The 24,433-nt window shown below is 37.5% G+C and overlaps 1 protein-coding gene across 1 annotated transcript in view; it reads left to right on the top strand.

The window, feature by feature from the left end:
- Positions 1 to 1,708: 1,708 nt before the first annotated feature.
- The window catches only part of LOC126279133 (T-complex protein 1 subunit delta), a 112,500-nt gene continuing 89,775 nt past the window's right edge, over positions 1,709 to 24,433 (top strand). Inside the window, exons 1-2 of the mRNA XM_049979627.1 lie at positions 1,709 to 2,330; positions 15,096 to 15,148. Of these exons, the coding sequence (XP_049835584.1) occupies positions 2,219 to 2,330; positions 15,096 to 15,148 (165 nt within the window). The 5' untranslated portion in view covers positions 1,709 to 2,218. The remainder of the gene's footprint in view (positions 2,331 to 15,095; positions 15,149 to 24,433) is intronic.

Genomic DNA, 24,433 nt, shown 5'->3' with positions numbered 1-24,433 from the left:
AGGTTCTGGTTGCCCGGATAGTAGCAGCAGCAGGAATAATTCAGGATACTCCTGGGGTTTTTGCTGTGTCACACAGAACATGATCTGACAGTTCAAGCTTTGTTTACGTGTCAATGGAGGCATTTTTGACAATTTACTGTTATTGAAATTGGGTTGTGTTAATATGTTGCCTCTTGGTCATAAAAAAATGGAAAAGTGTTTGTTCGTTTAGTTACTTTGACACCAGAGAAATCTTCCTCTATCGGTTTGAATATTCCTCATAGGAAAAAATGACATTAGGGAAAAATATTTGTTTTGATGTCCCCTACAACCTCCCAGAGTTTGTCTGTTTAAATAATTTTGCACCCTGGAGAACGGCTCGTCATAAAAGGAGAAAATTCTGCTCCGGGCTGGCTTTGTGGATTCTGTTGTTAATAGGTTCGTTATCCACGTAGCAGGTGACACTTCCAGAGTTGAAATGTATTTCTCGGATTCGGATAAGGAAGGAGCTAAGGGATTACCAGACGACTGACTGTAAGTAATACCTTCAGTGACATCAATGTTTAACTATACGGCGAAATCCTTGAATATTCTCTTATGTTACACACAGATTATGCAGAAAAATTACCCTGAGTTTAAGTCAGGAATTTTCATCATTCTTGTTTTAGTTACAAAAGTACGTTATCTAAAAACGAAAACGTGTTGCGTCTAAGGAGCGTATTGTCGGAGATTTGCAGTGTGTTATTTCATGCTGCTTAAAAATTAAATGGCATTAGAAGTTGTATTGTTCCTCTGCTCGTCTCATATTACATGTGAACTGCATCTGGCCATGTCACTGCAGCCTAGCTGTAATCAACTGACCGGCCAGTGCTACGTGTAATGCGCCGGTAAAGCTGTTGTCCCGCATCATCGCTAAGTCGACGTGCGCGTAACGGCAGCATAAAACATACCCTATTATCGTACTTGACAGTACTCGCGACAGCTTGGGTGCAGTTCCACGTGAAACTGAAATCCAATGAGGTTCCAGCATCTACATGTGCATGGTTACTTTGCAATTCACACTTAAGTGCCTGGCAGAGGGTTCATGGAATTATTTTCTTACTACTTCTTTACCATTCCACTCTCGAATGGGGCGTGGGAAAAAGGAATACCTGAATCTTTCCGTTCCAGCTCTGATTTCTCTTATTTTATTATGATGGTCATTTCTCCCTACGTAGGTAGGTGTCAACAAAATATTTTCGCATTCGGAAGAGAAAGTTAGTGATAAATATTTCGTAAATATATCTCGCCGCAAAGAGAACCGCCTTTGTTTCGGTAACTGCCACTCCAACTCGCGTATGGTATCAGTGACACTCTCACCCCTACTGCGCAATAACACGAAACTAGCTGTCCTTCTTCGCACTTTTTCCATGCCCTCCGTCAATCCTACCTGGTAAGGGTCCCACACCGCGCAGCAATATTCCAGCAGAGGACAGACAAGTGTAATGAAGGCTGTCTCTTTAGTGGGTTTGTCGCATCTTCTAAGTGTTCTGCCAACAAAGTGGAGTCTTTGTTTCTCCTTCTCCACAATATTATCTGTGTGGTCTTTCCAATTTAAGTTGCTCGTAATTGTAATTCCTAGGTATTTAGGCGAATTGACTACCCTTAGATTTGTGCGATTTATCGTATACCCAAAACGCGGAAGAATACATAGTGCAATGTTTACATCTGGTTTATTCTTATGATGAACGGATTATAGTAAGAACTGGCCTGAACATGCTTCACAGCTCTTCAGAAAATTGCAGATTGTATCATATTTCAAAAGCTGCGAAAAATGAGGATAGTCTCTGCAGTTCAATACGCAATTTTTAAAAATATTTTCTCCGGGTCATTTTTAAAAAATACTTGTTAGATAACAAACATCATCGCTTTACCCTCTCTAATACGTAGTAACGTAAAGTAATTAATATGTTGTCTCTCTAGTTTGCGGTAATTTATGCCCCCCCCCCCCCCCCAATTCAGTGATGTTTACTTTCTTTATTAAGAACTGTAGGAAGTTCTTTGATTCCCCAACTTCTCTAGAAAAGGCACTTAGTTCAAAGATCTAAAGAATTGTTGGTAGTTGTCTTTGGGATTGTTGCCGTATAAGGACGAGAGTGGTTTTCGAGCGTGGGTGGACAGTTCAGAAATTTGGGAGGAACGGTTTTACACGTGCTTGTGTAAAGTGTGGTTAATTTAAGCGGAGCGCATTTATTTTTCCATGATGACTGCACAAACTGGCGCTGGCGATTCCAGAAAGACGCAAACGGGTGCTTATAAAGATAAGAGAAAACCAGCAGACGTTCGCGAGAGCAATATAAATGCTGCCAAAGGTATGCCCAAAGTTACTCTACCGAAGTTATTTCTCGCAACTTCTTACAAGTGAGACATATATCTGATTCTGAAAAATCTTAATTTTGTCGCTCGGATTCCCAATGCCCGTTACAGTCTTTATTGAAATAAAATTTGGGCTAGTGTGATGCTGGACACCCATTCCAACATGAAATCTTGGTTGAGGCGACATAAGTCTCTGTAGCTAGCCATGGTTGAAGTTAGCTTGAAGAAGCAGTGTGGTCGATATAAAAACTAAAGGTATAATCAGAAGACAAACATTAGATAAAGAACAGGCCACCGAACGACATTTTGATGCATAAAAACGCCTCAGTGACAGTGGGAAGTATACTAGTATTGAAGACAGTCGCATACGTTGTAGATATCGCGGAAGATCCAAATTGTGAAACTTACAAGAGGTTTTCTTTCTATAAATTACGTTATTTGACGTGTCGACATGAGATCTTTACACAAGATCAAGTAAACAGATTTGTAGACAATAAGCTGAATCAGTACTGTGAGCTTGATGTTATGAATCAGTTGTTAAGTGGCTAAATCAGTGATTGATTGGGCCCATCAAGCAACACAGATGAGTAGTGAACACTCTTAAGTTAAAGATTCGTTCATTGACAGGAAATACTATTTGGCATGTTCGGCAGCCCTCATTGTGTTGGCCTTGAAGACTGGTGCTGTTTTTATTTTATATGCTTTCACTCCATTGTCTTGTGGACTTAACTATCGTGGTGCTGTAGCTGCAGTGAATGAAGGATTCCTCTAGCTTAACAAAACAGATCTCGTTAGAATTCTGTTGGAAGTAGATAACCAAACACGTTACAGAAACATATAAGACTTGTTCACTGAGTAGTATTTTCTCTGTAACAGTATGTCCAGCAAAAATTAAAAAAAAAGTTTCTGTTGATTTGCTGTTTACAAAACTGCCTTATAACACACACAATTTCCATGAAGCCTTGACATCCGTGCCTAGAGTTAGTGTGGAACTCTGTTGTGATGTGAATATCCTCAGCAAGCTCCCACCTAATGTAAATTATGAGAATACTCAAATTCAAAATGAAGGCCCAAAAAACGCCTTAGTACATCTGTATGTGAAAATTATATTCATGTTAGTGGCACAAGAAGTAACCGTTTTAATTTATACAGGACGTTGTTCTTATGGTAAATAAGTCAATGTAGACTTGTAATAGTTTAGCTACAGTAAGTCCAAATATGTTAAACTGCTGTAACAGTAGTAAATTGTTAGTGCTGTTTCGAACAGGTACTACACATTGATGTTGTGTACCCTGACTCATATCATATCCTTGAAGTTTCTGTATAATTAGATCTGCAGGGCACAAATTATGCATGAAACAAGTAGTTGATCCATGTTACTTAACACTACCTCAGTCAAAATCAGAGTTGCACACTTTAGGTAGAAAAATGTAATATGGTGAGAATAGTTTCAGCTTATATGCTGCTCTTATAGAAAGCCATGTCAAAAATTTATCCAGTATCAACTACTACACGACTGAACAACGCACAGGAAATTAAACTAATTAAGAAGTAAATAGGAATGATGTTGTTAATCCACAAAGAAAGGTAAGGGGGGGGGGGGGGTGTGGAAATAGACATGGGTAGAGAAATTTGACTTTTGCAGGGAATAGAAATTTAGAAAAATTATATTCATTACTTATTTACTTTCATGTTTAGTCACTCATTGGTGAATTTCTTTTATGACTGACACAATGGCTCAATGTGACAAATGTTGCAAGAACTAATACAATAAATTGTGGACGTGCTAAGTAGATGTTAATTAGTTGCATTTCAAAACTGCATAATCACTGTAAGAATACTTAAGTTGTTAAAAAGTATGTTTGAACAGAGGATTATCATCATGTTATAAACTTACATTTGTCTGTTGCTCAACAGATACTCTTGCAGACATTGTATTAGAAATGACTGTAAAGCACGTGATGACTCAAAATATATTAAATTCCCTTGCCTTTTCCTGATGAAGAAATTTTAAATTTTCTTAAAGTTGCTCTGTTTCTGTCTGGCAGACTCAATTGTGGTGCTGAGTAATTGACACCATCATTCAACATGAAAGAAGACTCGTGCAAACATTTCCCCAAATCAAATAACTCAACAGCTTCTTATAAATATAAACCAGACAAATGAGGCAAATGACCTAAGATTCAGAGGCAAGGGCACCTGGAAATGAATCAGTTCTCAGCTCCTTTAGTGAAGGAGTGCTGAAATAGCTGTAGGAGAAAAGTAAGAATGACAAGGACCTGGCTTGGATGACAAATAGAACAGACAAATGAGCTCAGACTAAAAACACTGAAAAGGCTTGTGGAACTCTACAATAACTGCTTAAAACAGAATAATAAACCAAAAGTGTGGAGGGAAACCTAGATAATTGCCAAACCAAATGTGCAGCTCATAGATGGTAGATATCAAAGGGGAGTCATGTCTCGTGACCTAAAGGTCCCCACTTGACCACCTCCAATTTTGATGAGAATTTTTCAATATTTATATTAGATCACTGCTCCATGAGTAACTTGTTGAGGCCATTACCACCTTTTTGTGGAGCCTACTTTTTTGACATTGTGAGTTGAATGAGTGAATTGTAGTTTGTTCTACCACTGCTCAGGATCCAAGGGACCTATCATGATGAAACTTAGCGATCCAGTTCAACTTTTTGTTGCTGTGGCTTAGTCAAGAACAAAGCTCAAGTTGTGGTAAATTTATCATAATGTGCTATCAAAGTGGATCATAAATGTTGTCATAACAAATTTGGACTGTATTTTATCAGCATGTGTCTATTGAAAGAAATTGCTGAATCTGTGTGTTTAGTCATCTATGATCTGTCAAAAATTTGTGTGTATCAGCTTGACTGCCCAAATAATTACTTTTCAACATGTACTCAGTAAACCAAAGAAGTGAAACATGTTTTATTGAAGATTCACAAATATGCAAATGTTGTCATAACAAATTTGGACTGTATTTTATCAGCATGTGTCTATTGAAAGAAATTGCTGAATCTGAGTGTTTAGTCATCTATGATCTGTCAAAAATTTGTGTGTATCAGCTTGACTGCCCAAATAATTACTTTTCAACATGTACTCAGTAAACCAAAGAAGTGAAACATGTTTTATTGAAGATTCACAAATATGCTTTCATAACAAAGCAATACTTCCAGACAAGTATGAATTTCTACTGCAATCCCACTGTAACCATTTCGGTGCAAAGAACCTTTCTGTAAAAATGGATTTATGGATTATTAATGTGGAAACAGCAAGTCAGTTGTAAGTTGTGACAAAGCAGTGCGAAACTTGGTCAGAAGCTTTGCTCAACTGTAAAAAACAATTTTCGGAAAGAAAGCAGAAAAGTCTGTGTCAACTTAATCACAGTCAGAAGACGAACCCGAATTAGCATAACCTGCAGAATCAAACACTCGGTACAAGTCGAACTGCTTTTGGGGCTACCCCTCTAAATTTAGTGTTTCAGAGAGGATGGTGAAAGCAGCTAGAAAGTTAAGGCAAATTATGGTCTATTGTGACACTGCCAAAGAGCAACTGGCCAGAAGATTCCAAATGTTGTAAAAGAAAGAATAGTAACATTTTCTACAAAATAAAGAATTTAGGCAAATTTTCCCAGGGAAAAAAGACTGCGTTTCAATTAGAATAAATAAAAATAAAGTTTTGATGTATGAATAATTTGAGATAAATGTTTGCCACACATTGACTTCAGCACAGGCCCGAAATTGGATTTTCTAAATTCTGTAAGTTGAGGCCAAAATTGTGCATTTGCTGCAGATGCTACAGGAACTTACTGAGTCCGTATTTGCACTATACATAAAAACCTAGAATTAATACTTGCAAGCAGTCCTGTAACAGCAGTTTACAATAGTCTGATTGCTAAAATAGTGCGTTATATGGAATCCAAATACTGCATGCTTCCTTGGTGAGACATTGTCCAGAAAAACAACTTTAAAAAAGTTTTTAGAAAGCAGTTTTGAGGACAGTGATCCAGGTGATACCATTGAGTACAAACAATGGGTTCACATTGATCTGTTGGAAACCAAGCAGATGACCACTGAAGATTTTATGGAAAAATCTTGATTTCAAAGATTTTCAAGCTTTCTGCTCATTATATTGCAAAGCACCAAAGTAAGCTTCTAAATTCCATAAAGGAATGCCTCAAGCTAACTGAACTGAACAGATTAATTGATTTTGCCGAAAGTTATTCATTGTCTAAGATACAGCTCAAGGTTTTCGTTTGGCTGGCAGTCAAGTAACTTTACACCAATTTGTTATGTACTTTAGAAATAACATAGGCATCAGCTACTGTCATAAGTGAATGCTTGAAGCAAGACACTGTTGCCGTACATGCTTTTTTAATAAAATTAATAGAAGAGCTAAAGTGTCACCTTCAAAATAAAAAACAAAACACATTTGCTACTTCAGTGATGGGTCAGCATCACAGTATAAAAGTGTCAAAAATTTCCTGAATCTTTGCAACCATCAAAATGACTTTGAAATCTCAGCTGAATGGAACTTTTCTTTTGCTGCAAGCCATGGAAAATCTCCATGTGGTGGAGTTTGATGGACTGAAAAGCACCTGGCAGCAAGAGCAAGCCTTCAGAGACCAACTGAGGACCAGATTTGTTTAAATACTGCTCAAAGAAAACCAGTGGAATCCAGTTAATTTTTGTTTCAAGCATTAAAAACTGAACAGGGAGAAAGTTACAAAAACGGCTGCACAGTATCAGGAACAAGAGATAATAATCACTCTGTGCTATTAAATGAAAAGTAAGGTTGCATTAAAAACATACCCAAAGATATTGTTTTGTGCCAAATGTTGACTGAAGTCAAAGAATGATTTCTTGTGGAAATATTTCAGCCTTACAACCATGCCAATACATTACCTATATTTATGGTGGAAAGTGGTGGATTGGCAATGTCTCAAAAGTTTCAGACGAAATAATGTCAGTTTCTTGCATCCAAATGGACCTGCACATTCATTTTGTTGGCCAGCTAGCAGAACTTGGATTCCCGACCAATACATTATTTCTGTCATTCCAGCTCCATCAACAAGAAGGATGGGCTGACAGTATAGCTTGTTAGAATCAATTGTAATTGATATTATCAACACATTTCAACAACTGAATCAATGAGAACTGAAAAATTAGGACTTGGGAACCATAACAGCAAGTTTGGTAGTGGCAAAGTGAGCATGGACCCATGGAAGTTTGTGCAAATGTAGTTGCCGAACCACACTACTTGTGGAGCTGTAATTTGGTAAGGGTCCATATAAGTCCTGTATGCACATCTTCTAAAAAATTCATCAAAATTCAAGATAATGGAGTGGGGAGCATATCATAATTTAGGTCACTTGACATGGAATGGCCCAGGGGTAAGGTTACTGGAGCGGCATTAATGAATCTTTCAGCTGCTTAAGATACAATTCCACACTGCATAATGCTCCACAGAACCTATTTGCTGACCCAGAACTAGGTTTCTGTAGAATAATGGGCACTTTATTTGCAACCAAAGATTCTGTGTTGAATTACAGGGAAAAGGCAGATGTTGGAGGAACACAAAAAAATATGTACAACTCTGAGGGTAGTATATTGGCACTGGTGCTCATAAACATTTACACAAATGATCAGCCAAGACCTAATCCATGTGAAAGTTTCATATATGCTGATGATGACCTTACTTTGTATATACAGATCATGATGAGGAAACAGAACAGGTACTGACAACAGATTTGTCTTGCAATGAGGAGAAGTTGTTCAAGTCACAAGAAAGCCCTGTGGCAGCTGCTCATTTCTGGTCAGAAACTGTTTTATTTCAGTTTTGATGTGTGTATGTGTAAATTTGTTCTATTTCCATACCTGAAATTGTAAATTTATAGACTCCTATGTGTGTGCTTAGAACTCGAGAAAATAAAATAAATTAATTTTGGTTTTTCAAATATTGTCATGAAATGAAAAGCACTTGATGTTGAAGGCATTGAGGCAGTACTGTTGTTAAATAGAACTGAGCACCTTCAGTGGCTTTTGAATCTTTGTCTGATCTGCAATGATAAATCTTTGGTTCCAGTAATATTGACATTTAAATATTGCACATTTTATTTTCCATTTATTTGTTTATGCATCCTTTGGCAGTTAGTATAATTGTCAACAAAATTTACATGTCATTTAGGTAATCCTTGACACTATGGTGTAAAATCACTTTTCTTACAGATCATTTTTAGCCTGTCCCTGAAGGCATGCATTTCGCTTTTGCCTTTGATTACTTGCAGATGCTTTTTGTCTAACTTAATTACATTATACAGCACACTATTGGTTTTTTTTTTCTGAGATGTGAGGTTCCACATTTCTGTGGAGGCCTGTTCATTGGGTACAGGTTGATATCTTTCAGTTTGTATATTCTGCTGATTTGTTCCCCAGAAGTTTATACCATAACCAGTTCTAGAATGAATGCATGCAAAATATGGTGTTCTGGTGCATGAGGTAAGCAGTAACAGGTGTAGTCAGCATTGGTTTGGTAGTCATTCAGTTAGCTCCCATTTCACTTCAGAGAGTGTTACTGTTGGATTTTTCAGCTTATTTGGGAACTAATACGGTCGAATTTTTTATGTGTAAGGTTAATTTGTTGCTTTCTATCGACCTGCATACATACTCGATTGTTTAGTTTTTTGTTTACTCCACTTGGTATCTCGTCACTGATTATAATACTAGCTTCATCAGCAAACAGTACCATTTTGCTGTGTTTTACATTTTGGAGAAAATCAGTGATATAGCATGTATCAAGAAGAGTATTGGGTCCTGCACACTTCCACAGAGACTCCAATATTAATGTATTCTGTGTTAGCAATGTGTTTTATAGTAGATTTGAGTTTATTCAAGAGATCTCCACATACTGCACTCTGTTTTTCAGTTACGAATGAAAACATTATTTACTTTTTATTTTGTGTGTGCCATTTATGTAGCAGAATCGTGTGTATGCTGTATTAAAATCATTTGTAAAGTAAAGGAAGATCTCTCTAATACGATCTTTATGCAGTACTTTTACTGGACCTGAAACCAAACTCTTCTTCACATGTTAGAATGCATGTTGTTAAGTAAGCTGTTAGTCTGTTTTCATTATGGTTTTATTATGTTTGGAAATAATGACAGTAAACAGAAAAGCCTATAATTTTCTGGGTTGCCTTTCTTACGAATTGAATTAAATTGAATTTTATTTGATCCTCTAAGATTACATTGTGTACAGTAAATGTACGTGTAATATAGGACATGTCAAAGTGTTAACATTATTTTATCAATTATCACTTATTTATCTACACCTTTAGCTTACATTTTTACATTACTGATAATGAGTAACAATATATACAAATTTAATGCCATAGGTATTCTGCAACACTGTAAAACACTCTTTCAATGAGATAGTCTTTAAGTTTCTTTGGAAAGTCATTGTGAAGTACACTATCTTGCAGGGTTTTGGGCAGACTTCTTAGTAGTCTGATACCATAGTACTGTGGTCCTTTTTCTAGCATTGCCAGTCAGTGGGGTATGCTCCATAATTCATTCTTCTTTCTTGTATTGTGGGTGTGTGCACTAGCAGTTGTAATCCAGTCCCCACTACCTTTTATGATGTACATTATTGTTTTTAATATATACAACGATGAAAAAGTTAAGATCTTTAAATTCTTGAAACAGTTTCTGCATGTTTCAGAGGTCTTTCTTCTTAAAATGGTAAGTATGGTTCGAAATGTCTATGATACACTGTACACAGAAGGTTCTTGTCTGAATACTGTGATAGCTACATCATTAAGAATATGACAGAGCTCAGCTTCTTACAGACATGATTAATGTTTTTTCCATTTCAGTTCATTATCCACAAGAATACCTAAGAATCTAGCAGATTCTACTTCTTCCAGCCTTGTTCCATCAACCTCTAAATCCATTTCTACAGCCTTTTCCTTGTTTTTAAACACTGCATACGTAGTGTTATTTAGATTTATAACCAGTTCATCCTGAATCCTGGAGATACTAAAAGGTATCAGATGGATCATATAATGGTAAGACAGTGATTTAGGAATCAGGTTTTAAATTGTAGGACATTTCCAGGGGCAGATGTGGACTCTGACCACAAACTATTGGTTATGACCTGTAGATTAAAACTGAAGAAACTGCAAAAAGGTGGCAGTTTAAGGACATGGGATCTGGATAAGCTGCAAGAACCAGAGGTTGTACAGAGTTTCAAGGAGAGCTTAAGGGAACAATTGACAGGAATGGGGGAAAGAAACACAGTAGAAGAAGAATGGGTAACTCTGAGGGATAAAGTAGTGAAGGCAGCAGAGGATCAAGTAGGTAAAAAGACGAGGGCTGCTATAAATCCTTAGGTAACAGAAGAAATATTGAATTTAATTGATGAAAGGAGAAAATATAAAAATGCAATAAATGAAGCAGGCAAAAAGGAATACAAACGTCTCAAAAATGAGATAGACAGGAAGTGCGAAATGGCTAAGCAGGGATGGCTGGAGGACAAATATTAGGATGTAGAGGCTTATCTCACTAGGGGTAAGATAGATACTGCCTACAGGAAAATTAAAGAGACCTTTGGAGATAAGAGAATCACTTGTATGAACATCAAGAGCTCAGATGGCAACCCAGTTCTAAGCAAAGAAGGGAAGGCAGAAAGGTGGAAGGAGTGTATAGAAGGTTTATACAAGGGCGATGTACTTGAGGACAATATTATGGAAATGGAAGAGGACGTAGATGAAGATGAAATGGGAGATAAGATACTACGTGAAGAGTTTGACAGAGCACTGAAAGACCTGAGTCGAAACAAGGCCCCCGGAGTAGACAACATTCCATTGGAACTACTGACAGCCTTGGGAGAGCCAGTCCTGACAAAACTCTACCATCTGGTGAACAAGATGTATGAAACAGGCGAAATACCCGCAGACTTCAAGAAGAGTATAATAATTCCAATCCCAAAGAAAGCAAGTTTTAACAGATGTGAAAATTACCGAACTGTCAGTTTAATAAGTCACAGCCGCAAAATACTAATGTGAATTCTTTACAGACGAATGGAAAAACTGGTAGATGCCGACCTCGGGGAAGATCAGTTTGGATTCCGTAGAAATGTTGGAACACGTGAGGCAATACTGACCTTACGACTTATCTTAGAAGAAAGATGAAGAAAAGGCAAACCTATGTTTCTAGCATTTGTAGATTTAGAGAAGGGTTTTGACAATGTTGACTGGAATACTCTCTTTCAAATTCTGAAGGTGGCAGGGGTAAAATACAGGGAGTGAAAGGCTATTTACAATTTGGACAGAACCTAGATGGCAGTAATAAGAGTTGAGGGGGCATGAAAGGGAAGCAGCGGTTGGGAAGGGGGATGAGACAGGGTTGATGCCTCTCCCCGATGTTATTCAATCTGTATATTGAGCAAGCAGTAAAGGAAACAAAAGAAAAATTCGGAGTAGGTATTAAAATCCATGGAGAAGAAGTAAAAACTTTGAGGTTCGCCAATGACATTGTAATTCTGTCAGAGACGGCAAAGGACTTGGAAGAGCAGTTGAACGGAATGGATAGTGTCTTCAAAGGAGGATATAAGATGAACATCAACAAAAGCAAAACGAGGATAATAGAATGTAGTCGAATTAAGTCGGGTGATGCTAAGGGAATTAGATTAGGAAATGAGACACTTAAAGTAGTTTCGGGAGTTTCGCTATTTAGGAAGTAGAATAACTGATGAAGGTCAAAGTAGAGAGGATATAAAATGTAGACTGGCAGTGGCAAGGAAATCGTTTCTGAAGAAGAGAAATTTGTTAACATCGAATATAGATTTATGTATCAGGAAGTCGTTTCTGAAAGTATTTGTTTGGAGTGTAGCCATGTATGGAAGTGAAACATGGACGATAACTAGTTTGGACAAGAAGAGAATAGAAGCTTTCGAAATGTGGTGCTACAGAAGAATGCTGAAGATAAGGTGGATAGATCACGTAACTAATGAGGAGATATTGAATAGGATTGGGGAGAAGAGAAAAGGGATCGGTTGGTAGGACATGTTTTGAGGCATCAAGGGATCACATATTTAGCATTGGAGTGCAGCGTGGAGGGTAAAAATCGTAGAGGGAGACCAAGAGATGAATACACTAAGCAGATTCAGAAGGATGTAGGTTGCAGTAGGTACTGGGAGATGAAGAAGCTTGCACAGGATAGAGTAGCATGGAGAGCTGCATCAAACCAGTCTCAGGACTGAAGACAAGAACAACAAACAACCAGTTCATTTTCCAACAGCCATTGAGCTGTGACATTTGCAGATATGTATGCTCTTCTCTCAAGCTGTCGCATATTTTGGTCACTATTTAGTATTGTCATGTCATCAGCATACAATATTTTTTCTTCCTCCTCAACACCTATATCATTAACAAGTACATTAAATAACAACGGCCCCATTACCGAACCCTGCAGCACTCCATATTTGATGGATTTGGTTTCTGATTGGTACGAGTTTCCTAATGATACATACTGCTTGCGATTGCAGAAGTATGGTTTTATCAATTCACCTGGTTGCCCCCGAATACCATAGTTGCTTAATTTTTGTATCGGCATTTCATGGTCAATGGTGTCAAATGCCTTTGAAAGATCCAGAAACATTGCAGAGACAGCCTTTTTCTCATCTAAGGACTGTAAAATGTATTCTGTTAGACTGACAATTGCTGATTCTGTAGATTTACCCTTTCTGAAACCATGTTGTGAGGGCATGGGAATGTTATGTTTGTCCAAATAGCTAACTAATCTGGTATACCTAAGCATTTCTAGTATATTTGAGAAACCTGGTATCAGTGAAACTGGTCTGTAGTTGTTGGTATCATCATTACACTCTTACTTGTACACTGGCACTACCTTCGTTATCTTCAGTTTTTCTGGAAAAATTGCATCTCTGAAAGAACAGTTTGCTATGTTCAGCAGTGGTGTTATTATCTCCTCACATACGAGCTTTATTACATGATTTGATATTTCATCACCACCAGCTGATTTCTTGGACTTCAGTTTCTGTATAGTTTTCCGTAATTCATCTTCCGTGACTGGTCTTAAGAACATAGTACTGCATGATCTTTTTGATACCTTAATACCCTTCTGTTTTTGACTATTTCCAATTTTAGGTTTTCTACTACACTGATGTAGTTATTATTCAGTATGTTTGCTATTTCCATACCATCTGTGACCACTGTGTTGTCTATTTTAATTGACCTAATACCTTCTTCTTTGTTTGACCCTCTTTTTCCTTTCTTACAGCATTGATTGCATTCCAAGTTGCCTTTGCCTTGTTTTTTGAGTTCTCTATAGTGGTGTCAATTGCTCTTGCTTTCGCTTCTCTTATTGTTTTTCTATACTTCTTTTTTAACATTTTATAGTTGGGCAGGGTTTGTGCATTCTCTAGTGTCTCGGGACAGCAACCTGTGGTGAAAGATTCATGATGTTAGCTGAAGGGTCTTTGATATTGTCTATACACCCAATCAGCAATTATATGGATACTTCATCTGTACCTGCTGAGGTTATATTTTTTATGCTGTACTTGACATTGCATAATTCATCTCAATGGTGGGTCACAGCATTAGTATGTTTGGAACGTAGTTCAGTGTTTGTACATGTTCTCTCTTGTCAAATTTCTGCTGTAACTTATAGCCTAATTGGTGAAGTTCGGATTCACAAAGTTTTTTTTTTTATCATGTTTTGTGGCACTAGTCGGGTAAAATTGCATGTTCACTTGTTTCACTTTTTTTGTATTTGTTTCCAGTTTGGTGACATGTCAGGCTACTTTGATTTTGTTTTTGTCTTCATTTTAAATTACAATGAGGCAGAAAGGCTAGCCACTTCTTAACCTCGGAAGCTGAAAGTCTTAGTGCTGCTGGTAGAAACACATTAAGTAGAAAATAGTAATCTTCATTTTTGGAATATATTGTATTTTCTTCAGAGAGGAAGTTGGGGAAGTTTGTAAAGGAGAGACAGGTGATATACCCATCTCTTATGTAGAGAGGGTTACGCTAAAGTTTCTAATCTTGTAGATTAGCAGCACTGTGTTAGCTGAAGCAGTGTTGAAGGAATGGGTATGGGCTCACAATTGTGAAATGACAATAGAACAGGACAAGACAATGTAATTTGTAAATGGTACACTTTATACGTACATTCATACATTCGTTTAAGAGTTAGAGTATGAAACTTGTCACTCTAAATGTTCTGGGCAGTCTTCACATACCTGCTCTTAATTCTATCCTTAAAATCCCCCTCGATCTCATTCGGTTTTTTCTACTTTTTATCTCTCAGTAGACTTCCTTGCTTCTGTTTTCAATTTGTCTGTGTTATAATACGTCGCATCAATCTCCCCTCCCCCGCTTTGCTGTTTTCTGTCCATTTCCATTTTCTTACAGAAGCAAATGTCAAAACATTATGGAACCTAGAAATTATGCAGTTATTCTTCTTTTAGTGTCTTTCGTCAGTGTGTATTGTGAATCTGTTTTAGCAGTACATTTAATTCAACACTACTATGCAATTATGCAGTGTCAGCATTCACTTTAATGTAGATGCTAAATTCAGAACACTCATAAATATTTTTTATTTTCTTTATTGCCTAAAAGGGAATGTGGAAGGTCTCCTTAAAAAGATGGTGTGTTTCAGCTAGATTTCTCAAAAGTTTACTGATTTTTTTAATTAATTATTTTTTTTTTTTTTTTTTTTTTTCCAGCTGTTGCTGATGCTATACGCACAAGCTTGGGGCCACGAGGCATGGACAAAATGGTGAGCAGTTTCATTCTTCTGATTTACTTTTATTCCCAGTGTCTTAGCATAACACTTGGAAAAGAGCAGTTTAGTGAGGAACTTTGAGATGACTTGGAAGTGATGTAAGGAGGGTTTACAATTTTGCATGCCACTGTTACCAGTAGTAATGTCAGGTCTTGTCTGGATTACAGTCAAAGCCTTCCAAATCATTGAAAAGATCCAACAGACGGTGCACATGTTAGTGCTTCAGTCTAGCTGTCTTCATAGCTTCAGGGCATTCGAGAGTGAGGATAAAGCATTCAGACATCCCGAGAAGTTCCAAAGCAGTCTGACAGTGTAAGACATAAGGTACAAGCTAAGTGAAGGAAGAAAAGTTTGAAAAATGTCTCATTGCTGTAAGGGTTGTGTCAGAACTGGATCAGTGCTATTTATGAAATAACAGTGTAACTAGTATTTTTAAGCCAAGTGCACTGCTCAGAACTGTGTGTGTCACTCTTTGGAGAAGGATCTTGGAAAAGATTGTTTTAATAATGGAGAGTGCATGTAAACTACTTGGGTCATAACCTCAATTCTACAGGCACATTGCTGAGGCTGCTCATCACACTAGTGTGAAGATCAACTCACTGTTTGAATTCTATGATAAGTCCTGAATGAAGCATTGTGTGGAACATCACTCAAGGGAGAGAGGCATTTCCACATCTGTGTGATTAAAGTATTGCCTGTCACCCAGTTGCATCATACATGGCGTAGTTACTATCTGACTGCTTCTTGTAAGAGAATAACTAAAGGGCTAGTTGCCAGAAGTGTGTAGTCTGACCATCCCAGTGATTTACAATGTGTTCACTAGGCCATTTTTAGTGTAAATTCATCCAAAAGACGACGCTGCAGCTTGGAAAAAGTGAAGGATTCTAAAGAAAATGCATTTAGGGTCATCCCATGCAATCTCGTGGGGAATGGTATGGTGACCATCCCACAATTTGGTAATATTTGGTACATGTGCACAGCTCGTGGTCTAGTGACTAGTATTGCTGCTTCTGGATCATGGGGTCCCAGGTTCAGTGTCTGACTGTGTTGGGGATTTTCTCTGCCCGGGGACTGGGTGTTTGTGTTGTTCTCATTTCATCATCATTTGTGAAAGTGGCTAGATTGCATTGTGTAAAAATTGGGACTTCGTATGGGCACTGACGACCAAGCAGTTGAGCACCCCACAGACCAAACTTGTCATAATATTTGGTACATGGATACCTACATGTTGTAATAGTAAAATTGCCATATAGCACTGTCCTAACTCAGTTTTCGATAATTTCAGGTTTTAAGGCTTAAGGGTGTGTATCCAGCCATTAGTCAGGCACCAAATTACCTATTTTCAGTAATGTGTTGACTTACAGACCTAGTTTTTATGCATTTAGTTTGTAGGCAAATAAGTTGATGTAGCATATAAAATGTAGACCACATCACACCGATTTTTTATGAAAAATGTTGAAAAACAATTTTGCAGTTCTGTGCTTTAAATTTATGGTTTTTTAAGAAGTCATAACTTTGCACTGGGAAACAGTACAGACCTTTTTAGTCCTGGTATTGAGAATAACTAACAGTGAAAACATTTGGCATTCATCAACATTTGCATCATACTCTGGCCACCTTATGGTGTGTGTCGGAGGGTACTTAAGGTACCACTATCTGATCCCCCAACCCTGTTGAACTCGCGAAGGTGGTTCATGGGAAGAATGAGTCTCGGTAAGCCTCTGTATTGGCTCTAATTTCTCGAATTTTCTCCTTGTGGTCAATACGTGAAATGTATGTGGGGAGGAAGTAATATGTTGTCTGACTCCTCCAGAAAAGTGCTGTCCTGAAATTTCAATAGTAAATCTCCCCATAATGCATAATATCTCTCGTAATGTTTGCCAGTGGAGTTTTAGTATCTCCATAATGCTCTCTCACCAGCTAAACGATCCCATAACGAGATGCACCGCTCTTTGTTGGATCTTCTCTATCTCCTCTATCGGTCCTACCTGATACGATCCCAGTACTCAAGAATTGGGCGAACAATTGTCTTATAAGCCACTTCTTTCATGGATGAGTTACATTTCCTTAAAATTCCTCTGACGATTCAGAGTCTTGTCTGGTTTTCCCACTATCTGTTTTATATGGTCATTCCACTTAGGGTTGCTCTGGATAGTTAGCCTAGATATTTTACGACAGATGCTGTCTCCAGCTGTTTGTCATCAATAGTGTAACTTCACAGTAGTGGTTTTCTTTTCCTATGTATGTGCATATGTTACGTTTATTTATGTTCAGGGCCAACTGCTAGAGTCTGCACCATTCATCAATTCTCTGCAGGTCATTCTGATAATTCTTATCTTCTGGTGTTGCTAGTTTGGTATAATCAATTGCATCATCTGCGAATAGCCTTAAAGAGCATCCAACGCGTTCTACTAGATCATTTATATATATTGTGAACAGCAACGGTTCTATCACACTTCCCTGTGGTATTCTATTTTACCTTTCCATGTGTCGATTTAGATCTGTTAAGAGCGACAAGTTGACCTCTATCTCCAAGAAAGTCTTGAACCCAGTCGCAGGTCTGCTCCAATACTCCATAAGCTCATATTTTTTTCATTAAATTGCAATGCAGGACGGTATCAAATGCCTTACTGAAATGAAGGAACACAGCATCAACCTGAGCGCCATTGTCCACTCCGCTGTGGATCTCGTGGAGGAGCAGAGCGAGAGCTTCGCAGGATCTTTGTTTGCGGGATCCATGGTGATTTTTATAGAGGAGCTGTTCATTTTCCAAGAATGTCATAATTATTAGGCGTAAAACATGTTCCATAATTCCACAACAAATTGACATGAATGATATAGATCTATAATTGTGTGGATCCGTCTTAAGGCCTTTCTTAAAAACGAGATTTACCTGTGCTTTTTTTCCAGTCGTTAGGTACCTTTCGTTGCTTAAGCGATCTAAGATAAATTACTGCTAGAAGGGGAGCAAGTTCTTTCATATAATCTTTATGGAATCTTATAGGTATCTCATCTGGTCCTGAAGCCTTTCTGCTACTAAGTGATTGTAGCTGCTTTTTCAATTCCACGATTTGTTATCTCAATATCTGCCATTTTGATGTTCGCACGATGATTGAAAAGAGGGGCAGTGTTACGTTCTTCTGCTGTGAAACAACTTTGAAAGAGCAAATTCAGTATTTTGGCCTTCTCTCTGTTATCTTCCTTTTTGGTACCGTTGTGGTTGCTGAGAGAATGAATAGATGATTTTGACCCACTTACTGATTTTACGTATGATAAAAATCTCTTAGGGTTTTTACTCCGGTCAGTTGACAATGTCTTATGTTTGAAATCATTGAACTCTTCTCCCATTGCTCTCCTCACGCTCAGTTTTGCTTCGTTCAGCTTTGTCTGTCAGCTGTGTTTTTACTTCTCATGAATCTGAGATGAAGTGCTCTTTGTTTACTTAGCGCTTTTCTAATATGGCTATTAAACCATGGTGGATCTTTCCCATCCCTTGAAACCTTAGTCGGAACATACTTGTCTAGGGCATATTGAATGATGCATTTGAATTTTTTCCATTTGTTCTCCACATCATAGTCCTCATCACTGTATATTTGATCCTGACTGCTGAGATATTCTGAAATTTGTATCCTGTCATCGTTGCTGAGCAAATATATCTTCTTACCTTTCTTAACAATCCATGTAGGACCTGTCGTCGTAGATGCTGTCACAGCCTTATGATCACTGATACCTTCCTCTACGTTAACTGATTTTGATAAGTTAAGCTATGTTTGTTGCCAGGAAGTCTAAGACATTACCCTCACGAGTTGGTTCTCAAACTATCTGCTCAAGGTAATTTTCGGACAAGACATCCAGAACAATGTCACACGATTCCTTGTCTCTGGCACCAGTTTTGATGGCATAACACTCCCAATCTGTACCTGTCAAGTTGAAGTCATTCCCTATTACAACAACATGATCAAGAAAATTAGTAGTGGTATTCTGCAAGCTCTGTTGGAAGTGCTCTACAACTACAGATCCTTACACAGGTGGTCTATAAAAGCGTCTGATCACATTTTTTGACCATTCTTTGGTACTCAATTTCACCCAGATTAATTCACATTCGGAATTGCTAGATTTTATCGAATTTTTTACTGCAATAAACATGCCACCACCATTGGCGACTATCCTACCCTTACGATGAACATTCCAGTCTGAACTTAGGATTTCGTTGTCATTGACGTCTGACTTCAACCGGTTTTTTGTTTCCGTTGTCGTTAGTGTTTCTTACCTTCGCTTAAAGGTGACTCTCTGGAACAGTTGAATCTCAACTTGATTTTTTATTTGCTGAAATGCTTACAAATCTGGTAGCAATTTTGGCTGCAAAGAATAATATCCTAACTTACTTTATTCACTGGCAAAGATTAAATAAAAGTGCCACTTACTCATACCATCTAAATTCACCACCACAGGGAATTGGTAAATAAAAACCATGTGTACTTCTTGAGAAACTGTTCATAAAAATATTTGTGGTTGACCTATAGTTCAGAACTGTAAAAATGTGAGAGCAGAAAACACTTATCATTTTTATTAATGCATATGTTGTATTTCACTGTTTATTGTCTTTTCAATGTAAAGAATTAAGACACAGCTTGGATGCATAGATGTACTGATGTATTCTTATTCTGTTAATATAAATTTACAGACAAATTCAGTGAAACAAAAGAAGATACCTAATTTTTTTTTGCCTTGCATATAACATTGCTTTCCTTGCCATCATCCAGAAACAAAATGCGTTCTCTTAAAGATCAGATATAAGTTTTTTTCGTAACACATATTGTCAAGTTTATTGAACCGTGCATTGTGACTTGGTTATAACAGGACATCCAACTGACACACAACATTGTAGAAGGAAACCCAGACATCATCTTACCCACTGGATCATGGATAGAAATGTGATTCATCAGGAGACATGCAGTTAATCTCAAAGTCTTTAAAAGCATATGATAGTCACCTTAGGATCCACCAGAATATCTGAGTGTACATGGAATGACCTTTCAGAGCCTTCTATCAAAATCAGAAGACCTAGTAAAGAAAAGATGTATTTCTCAAATCCAGTCAGGAAATTGAAAATGTAAAGGGAATGTCAGTAGACTGATACGCATATCAAAACATCATATGGGAATCACTGAAATTGAACAAATTTATCTTGACGGATACAGGCTAATATCGTACTGCTGTAGGAAATACAAAATAAAGGGGAGTAACTGTATATGCAAATAAAATAAAATAAAGTTTCAGGCTCTTCAAACTTATGAATATATATTTTTTTCCAATGCTGTGCAGCAATAGTGGACCAGAAACACACAGTTCATTCTACTGTTAGTTTACAGACCACGTGCAGGAAGTATCTTCTTAAAGCAGTTAGAAGCAGTTTTAGCAAAGTTATGCAGATTTAACTGAACAACAGTTGTTGTGTGTGGGTATTTTAATGTTGATTTTCTGTCAGAGAGAACTGACTGATAGTGTTCTTGACATCCAACTTTCAGGTGTTTTCCATAACAAAATTCTCTGCTTTGATGTAAGGACATAGTGCAGTAGCTATAGGAATTTGTTGTTAGATCCAGTAACTTGCAGTGACTGGGATGTAATATCTTGATCAGTGCTTTATAATAATGTAATAGTCAAATGTTAATAAAATTTACTGACAGTTTAGGAACAGATCATAGAAGAAAGATATTGTCGCACAATCATAAACAATGACATCATCACAGTGTTCAGAGAGAAATTGTTGAAAGAATGCTGGGCAGAAATTTATAAAGCAGGCAGTGACAGAAATTTAACTCTTTCTTCAACATATTCCTACAGCACATTGCTTGATTGATTTCTTTATTAACCCACAAAACAGTTTACATTGTATGGATTTCGTCATTCAGAACATTGAAAAATTAACAGCTTAAGATCTTCTTGGCTTACAGCCATGTCAGGTGGTTAAAATCCCACAAGCCTCAGGAATTTTAACCACCTGATGGGGCTAGAAGCCTGAGCAGATTTTATTCATATCACTATGAGACCACACATTCAAACAGCTTCAAATTAATTTCTTGCACATTAATTGTTGATGTCTTTTCTTGTTATCAAATTACATGTGTTTCTTACTCATAGGTAATTATTATTTTATATGAGAGACAGAAAGCTTTAAATTATGTTTTTCCTTTAAAGAAATATGGGCAATCGGGGGATTAAAATACCTTATGCTAGGAAGAAAGAACCCTGTGTGATTGAGAACAATCACTAGTCAAGATTTGAGATTCTGTTAGCACCAGTATTGTAAAATTCTTCAGTCTTCAAGAAAGCAAAAGTCATACATAGTGCTCACAGAATAACACTCTAAAGCAAGCCATGGATCAGCCATGTGCCTGGTGATACATGTTGAGTTTTGCAGTCTTGTAAAGATAAATTATTTTGATGGTAATTACTGCTAGTGGTGTACAAATCATTCATTAAATAGTGTAATAGTGTTTTTTCTTAAGGTTAATATTAAAATTATCACTCGCTGTCCAGCAAATAGTGTTTTCACTTATGTGTGTTCAACCTTCACATGAGATGTGAGATACTACTAGTGGCGTGACTAGATACAAATGAAATATCATCTTTCAAGAAAAGACAAGTAAGAGATGAATTTCAAAAATGAACATAATGTTTCCAGAATTTATTTACTTAGATACCATCTTTCATATCTCGTGCATGAAATATCAGTTTTTGGAGGCATTGAATCACAGACAGGTACAATCAAAAAGACTGAGAATATATTGAGCTCACAACACCGCCTCTATGTGGTGGGTAGTACTCTATCGTTTGCATATTGTTATTATTCCACCCAGGATTTCCCATTGTTTGAAGTGTCAATTTTGGTTTTTTTTACAAATATGATAGTTGCTTCTGTCCATCTCTTCCCGCTGGTTTGCACCTTTCACCAATAATTCTTTCAGTACATACTGAAATGCTGTGAACATAAAGAAAAGCACATAGGATACATCTCTTCTTTTTTATGCATATATTGCCACTTCAGATGTATTTTTTTTTTTTTGCAAAAAATGTCATTCATTAATTTTCTTTGAATTTTTAAAATTTATATAGTTTCTGACTAGGAATCAGCCTTGAAGATACTGTTTATCACATTGAATATATCTTTAGCTTCTCTTTTTGTGCTGTTATATGAATTTTCCCATTCATTCTTTTATATATCTATATTAAGGCTTCATGTTTTCATCAGACTAATTATCAGAATCACTTTCAGTATTATTTGTTCAAATTTAAGGGGTACACATGAACAAAATACTTTTATAAATCCCAAACTTTGCAGGTCTTTTACAGTAACTGAAATATAAAAAGCTAGATGATATATCTGAAAGTAATTTTCCAGGTCGATCTTATGTATCTTGAAGTATCTGCATATTAGAGTTTCTATATACTCTAGATATTTCTTTTTTTTGTTATCAATGTTTGTGTTTCATGCGACTGAGCCAATTCTGAAAAACTTGAAGATTTTATGACATTTCTGTCTTGTGGGTCTTAGTACTGGTGATTCAGATTGGCTGACTGTATCTGACACTGCTAACTTGAGTGAGTGAGCAGCACAATCCAGAGGAACAGCGATACACATAACGTGTGTCAACTGTAAAAGCATTTTGTCACTATTTGCCATTCAGAAACAAATGTTTCAACATGTTTGGCAATGTTTTCAGAGGTTTACCAATCAGCAATGTGCACAGTGGGCATAATGGCATACTGTACTTTATGCTGCATAAAAAATGCACTGTCATTGTTTAAAAAACCTTGTGTTAATATGTTGGTCCACATGCCCACAGTCTGTACAATCTATTTGGGTTTGGCTTGTCTATTGCCAGTAACTTCAGAGTATAACTGGTCCTTGGTGGTTTGTGAGGCGTGCAAATGGTCAGTAATGTAAATTGTTCCTTTCACTTCTTCGAATGACTGAGGTCACTAAGTGGCTACAAAATCAAACTTGTTAAGGTCGTCCTGATTCAGGATGCTGAGATGTTTACTTCAAAAACACTGCATATTCAGTTGGAATGTGTTTCTGATTCTAATGAAATCATTGTCAACAGGATATACAAACCTAATGGTACTTCTTTACTATTTTGGTAAGGTGTTATCTTTTTGAATGCACTTGCACTCTGAAATGTTGTGCCAAAGAGATGATCACATCCATCTGTGCATATGACAATTCATTGTGCAAGCAGGAACAAGGACTTTTGTGACAGAGCAAAAATGTATAAGGGGAGAGAATCTTGGACGAAATGAACATAAGCATAAGGAGAAACTGTTGGTGATATTTGAATCCAAAAACAAACGAGGAAAAGTCAGTCCAAACCTGCCTGGATAGCTGTGCATGTTAAAGCACCGCTTTCGGGATGGGAAAGAGTGCCCTGAATTGAATCTATCCTGCGGATTGATGACAGGGTTGGTGTACCAACCAACTTGGATGTGGCCTTTAGGCGATTTCCTGCATCCCACTAGGTGAATACCAGGCTAGTACGAAAGTCCCGCATCATTTACATGCAGGTTGTATACAAGGTGGAATCCAAAATTTTCAGGACTGGTGCTGCCATCTGGAAAGTAGTAGTAGAAGATCTTTCCACCACTAGGTGGTGAGACCTGCACTACTGATGAGTCAGTGTGTGAAGTGGCATTCAGCTGGTAGGACATTTTGCATGTCCACAGTGATTTCCATCTCTGTGTTTGGTGTGTAGCGATTTTATGATGGATCCTTGAACAGAAAAGATCGTGTGTATCAAATTCTGTGCGAATCTCGGGGAAAGTGCTACCTAGATTCTTGCAATGATTCATAAAGTGTTTGGGGCGACAGAGCATGAGCCGTACGAGTGTGTTTAAGTGGCATTATCGGTTCAGGGCCGGCCATACAGGTGTTAAAAGATGATGCTCACACTGGAAGGCCCGTTACTCTCTCAACGCCAGACATTGTTGCCTAACTTCAACAGTTGGTTTGTGTGGATTGGCGTCGACCCATTCAAGGCCTCGCGGTTGAAGTGGGTATTGGTTATGGGACATGTCAACGAATGTTGAATGATGAATTGTTCATGCATTGTCGCAGCAAAATTTCTGCCAACGATCTTGACTGCTGATCAGAAGGCACAGCGTGTTGAAGTGTGCACAGACCTTTGTCGGACTGCATCTGATGATCCAACCTTCTTGTCACGGGTTATCACCGGGTACGAGAGCTGAATTTACAGCTATGACCCAGAGACAAAGCAA

This window comes from Schistocerca gregaria, chromosome 6, assembly GCF_023897955.1.
Source record: "Schistocerca gregaria isolate iqSchGreg1 chromosome 6, iqSchGreg1.2, whole genome shotgun sequence".
In the NCBI taxonomy this organism is placed as follows: domain Eukaryota; kingdom Metazoa; phylum Arthropoda; class Insecta; order Orthoptera; family Acrididae; genus Schistocerca; species Schistocerca gregaria.
The sequence above is the reverse complement of the archived record's forward strand: the minus strand, read 5'-3'. Positions and strand labels throughout refer to the sequence as shown.